General features: G+C 34.7%; 1 protein-coding gene across 1 annotated transcript; it reads right to left on the reverse strand.

Annotated features, from left to right (window-relative positions):
- Nucleotides 1-308: 308 nt before the first annotated feature.
- Nucleotides 309-964, reverse strand: BDCG_16302 (uncharacterized protein; the record flags this gene model as incomplete). The annotated part of the gene is made up of 2 exons (XM_045425551.1): nucleotides 309-811; nucleotides 880-964. The coding sequence occupies 2 exons, from the start codon at nucleotides 962-964 to the stop codon at nucleotides 309-311; spliced, it is 588 nt and encodes a 195-aa protein (XP_045279496.1).
- Between the last annotated feature and the right edge of the window lie 3,642 nt (nucleotides 965-4,606).

Genomic DNA, 4,606 nt, shown 5'->3' on the forward strand with positions numbered 1-4,606 from the left:
CATTTGAAAGCACAGCACTGATCTTGAGAGGTTGAAGTTTATAAGAGATAGTATTCATGACTATTCTGCTATAGTTGCACATTACTTTCATCTATAACTTGCAATCTTCAAGGAAAAGATTCTAGATCTGAAATTCAAAATTCTAGATCACTGAACTTGTTATGAGTGATAAGACTGTGAATCAGTGCACTCACATAGTGTATTTTAGTGTAAGAATGCACTGAATTCTGAACTTGATATGAATGAAGACTCTCATCAAGTCTTTGCTGACTACTAAGGTCTTATTATTACAGCTGAGAATTCTGAGTCTAATTACACTCAGTCTGACATCTAATATTCAACCGCTCCATCACGAACTCGCTCGATTTTTCGAATAAGAACCCGCCGATAGATCCATCGAAAAGCCCTCGATCATACGAGCATTCTGACCCCATCGCCGACCGCATACCCTGTGTGGTGGTGGAGTTATCCAGCCAAACGTGAACTGGACGTTGTTCGAAACTCCTGTGTGGGAGTATCCCCCGTTCTCCCCTACCACACCACAACCCCGGGCCAAAGTGCCATACAAATTGTAAGGTGAAGAGACCTAGCCATATGCACCAATCTTCTCGATTTTGGAAGATCCCCGATCTGTAGTTGTGGAGATATCTGAGGAGCGACCTCCGCGAAAACCCTGTCCATCTTTGATGTTCCAAAACACCAACGCCAAGTCCCACCGTTGTACCGCCCTTCCTAATCTGGCCCATCCCCGGCAGAAAAATACAAAAAGATACCTCGGCGATAATATCAAGCACATAACCAACGGCCACTTCTGAAGTGCAACCTCCGCGGTCTGTCTTCAGTGTATCTGGACATCAACGCCAAGTCTCGCCCTCGTACCACCCCTCTCAATCTGGCCCATCCCCGACAGAAAAGTACAAAAAGATACCTCAGCAACTGTACTCAATACATAATCGGCAGACATGACAACTATAAAATCAGTATACTTCAAGGTCTGACTGAGCCTTTGATCCCTGCACAGTGAGATATATTAAATCTAGTTTTAATACCTCAATATTCAATAGATTCTGCAAGGGATTGAGAACAGCAACACTAGATTTCTATTGAATTTGAGAATTAACTCTATATTGATATAATCATTGACAAAGTCTTCTATTTTGAGATATAAATAACCAGTTCCTCTACATCTTGCTGACAATATTTATATTATCATATAGAAACAGACTTATATTCTCTATAATATCAAGACTCTGAAGAGAGAAAGTCTTGATAGAGAATATACAGTAGTGTATATCTTAGCAGTTTCTATCTCATTCTTCTGCAGCAGTTAATGCAAAAAAAAGATTTTAGAAATAGTTTTTTACTTCTCTTAAAAAAGTAAGGTGTTTTTCTCTGAGTTTTACACAATATTCTTACAAAGAATTAAAAACAGAGTTGTTTTCTGTCATAATTTCATATTCTTTTAAGTAAGAATTACTTTTTCAGTGACTGAAGAGCTTTCATTAATACTTAATTCTTTTTTACACTCTTTATTAACTGATTTGAGTTGCACACCTGTTGTGTGAGGAGAATTGGATAATTTAGAATAAAATTGAATAGTTTTAATCAATTTCTCTTCAAAAAATTGATTTATTTTTTGTCAGTTTTTCTCTCAAAAACTGTTATATCATCTGATTTACTATTAATTGATATCATACTTTTCCTCACTGTATCCCAAGAAAGAGATTGTAAAGATTTTATTAATTTATCTTAAAAATTAATTTTAGTTTATTAGATTCTCTTCAAAAATCTAACCTAGTTACTGAACTAGTGTGAAAAAAATCAGGTGTTTTATACACAAAAGTCTGTGATTCTTCTTTTGAAATAGTCTGATCAACTTTTCAATTGAAAACAGACTTAGAAACCTCTTAATTGAAACAGTCTGACCAACTTTTCAATTCAAAAGAGTTTAATAAATATCTCAATTGAATCAGTCTGACCAACTTTTCATTGAGTAAGAACAATGAGTTCAAAAGTACACTCAGTTGATGTGAAAAAAGATGTATTCTCAAATGCTATTCCTGAGATTGAAATTCTGAAGAGAAGAAAGAAAGAAGAGATAGAGAAACAACAAGTTCTTGAAATACAGAAACTTGAAAAAGTAAGTAAAATTCTTGAAAAGCAGTGTCTGAGTGAGATGAATGAAGAAGTTCTGTTAATTCTTCATGCTCAGGCTAGACAACTACAGAAAGTGATCAAGTTCAAACTTGGAATTTGAAACACAGTTCAAAAAACTTTGAAAATTTCTAATACAATCACTGACTCTTCAGTTTGCTCTTCTTTCTTTTCTACTTCTTCTTCTTCTTCTTCTTTGAATTAGAAGAAAACATATGCTTAAGCAGCTGAATCTGCTGCCTCTAAACCTGCTGTCTCTAAACCTACTGTCTCAAAACCTGCTCAAAATTCTGAGAAAACTGAGAAGAATACTGCTCATGCCTCTATTCATAGAAAAGTGAAAAAGAAAATGCAAAAAGAGAAAAACTTTCAAATCTTCAGAAATAGAAGACTTATTCTCAAAGTCTTAAACCAGGACATTCTGCAAAGAAACAAGCTAAACTCAAATCTCATTTTCAGAATCAGAAATGAAATTAATCAGCAGTTCTTTTCTCAGTTGATAACTAATATTGAAGTTCAAAAACCAGTTATAGCTTCAATTGAATCATCATTCTTTGAAAACTTTATTATTCTGACTACAATGCCTGAATTCAGTGCTGAATTCTTTATTCAGAATGAGAATCTCTGAAAGTCAGCAGTAGAATCTTTGTTAAACACAATAATTGTATCTGAAAGAGATGAAAAGTGAGACAAATTCATTCTTCATGATATTTCAGTTGAAATTTTTGACTGTGAAGAAGAAATGCTACTTCTTAAAAATGAATTGAAAGAATACAACTTTATTCAACTGAGAAAGAAGCCTGTATAACTAAATTCAATTGAGTTCAGACAAAGCAGGAGAAATGCCTCTGTTCTAGTATATATAAAAACACTTGAACAGTCAAAGATCTCTGAAGTAAGAGTAACAGGTTTGAAAATGAGAGTTCATGAATACAAAGACTCAAGAATGAATCTCAAAGCTCAAACACAGTGTTCAAACTGTCAAAGATATAAATACTTTACAATCTCATGTTTTAGAGACTCAAAATGTGCATTCTGTGCCAGAGATCACAAAACTAGTGAGCATAAATGTGAAACATGCTCAAAAAGAGATGAAATTTGTCAATATACTCTGCTTAAGTGCTCTAATTGCAAAGAAAAACATTGTAAGAGGCCTACGCCGAATAGATCGGTATAATATTGATAGGTCTTATATAACAAAGATAAAAACATTAGAGAAGGAAAGAAAGAGAAAGTGTGAGAATCAGTAATTGAGATGGATATTTATACGCGTATGTGGTGGTGTATGTGGTGAAGCTTCGAGGTGGAAGAATATACACGTGTTCATAGCGGCCGAGGATCAGTGATCAGAAATGGCTGAGAATCAGAGTGTATGCTACACGCGTTCATAGCAGCTGTGAATCAGTGATCAGAAGTGGCTGAGAATCAGAGTGTACACTACACATGTTCATAGCAGCTGTGAATCAGTGATCAGAAATGGAAGAATCTATGAAGTGTAATGAAATAGTCTATATGATTGATCAGGCACAGCTCATCACATTAGTCCTCTCTTTTCAGAAGCAGTTCTCATCAGTCAAGGACTGCTGTTTTGAATAATATGAAACTCAGAGTCCAGGTCAGTTGATTGTAGCTGACTCATTTCATCAGATATTGTTGACTGTGGCTGCAGAATCTCTTATCAAGAATATCTTCAATCTCTCACTCAAGCTCATTATCTTCTTCTATGATGCCTGGCAGCTGTCAGTCAGAAGTCAGCTGAGAAGAGAACAGATCAGTGATAGTACAGCAGAGCAAGCTTATGTGAAATATATCATGAATTTCTAATAATGTATCAAGACAGTAGTTGTGACTATCTAGAACTTCTATCACTTTATATCTGACATGATGATAGTCTAGTGTATGAGATGAACATGTGATTCATATATTCTTGAGATTCAATCACACAAGATCTTCTATCTTATACTGCTCTGCAGAATCTCATCAGATGTTAATTTAATCTTCTTAGTTTTATTTTATAATTGTTATGAAGACCTCTGCTCAGTTATGAGTGTCTCAGAGCTTTATTACTATATTATCAGCAATCTGAATCAGACTGCAGAGATTCAGTGTGTACTATGTAATCTCTAGAAGATTCAACACTTTCATATGATACTCATGTGTAAGAAAGAATGAGCTTACATCTGTTGAAATAGCATCTCAACTGTTGATAGTAATCTCTGTGTGTAGAAGAAGATCATGTCAATCATCTTATGAGTGATTACAGAACTTATAAAGATAATTCTTTACAGTCTGAATTATTTATTCTGATGCATCATCAGTCTCAGAGTGATAGATAGTTAACAGACAGTGTGTAATCTTGAGAACTTGACAGATTCTTGTTCAGAGAGCACTCACAAATTGATGACTCTGATTCAATACTATCAATCTCAGCAATTCATATATCTGATAGAAT

The sequence above is a fragment of the Blastomyces dermatitidis genome, assembly GCF_000003525.1.
Source record: "Blastomyces dermatitidis ER-3 genomic scaffold supercont1.1, whole genome shotgun sequence".
Classification (NCBI taxonomy): Eukaryota; Fungi; Ascomycota; class Eurotiomycetes; order Onygenales; family Ajellomycetaceae; genus Blastomyces; species Blastomyces dermatitidis.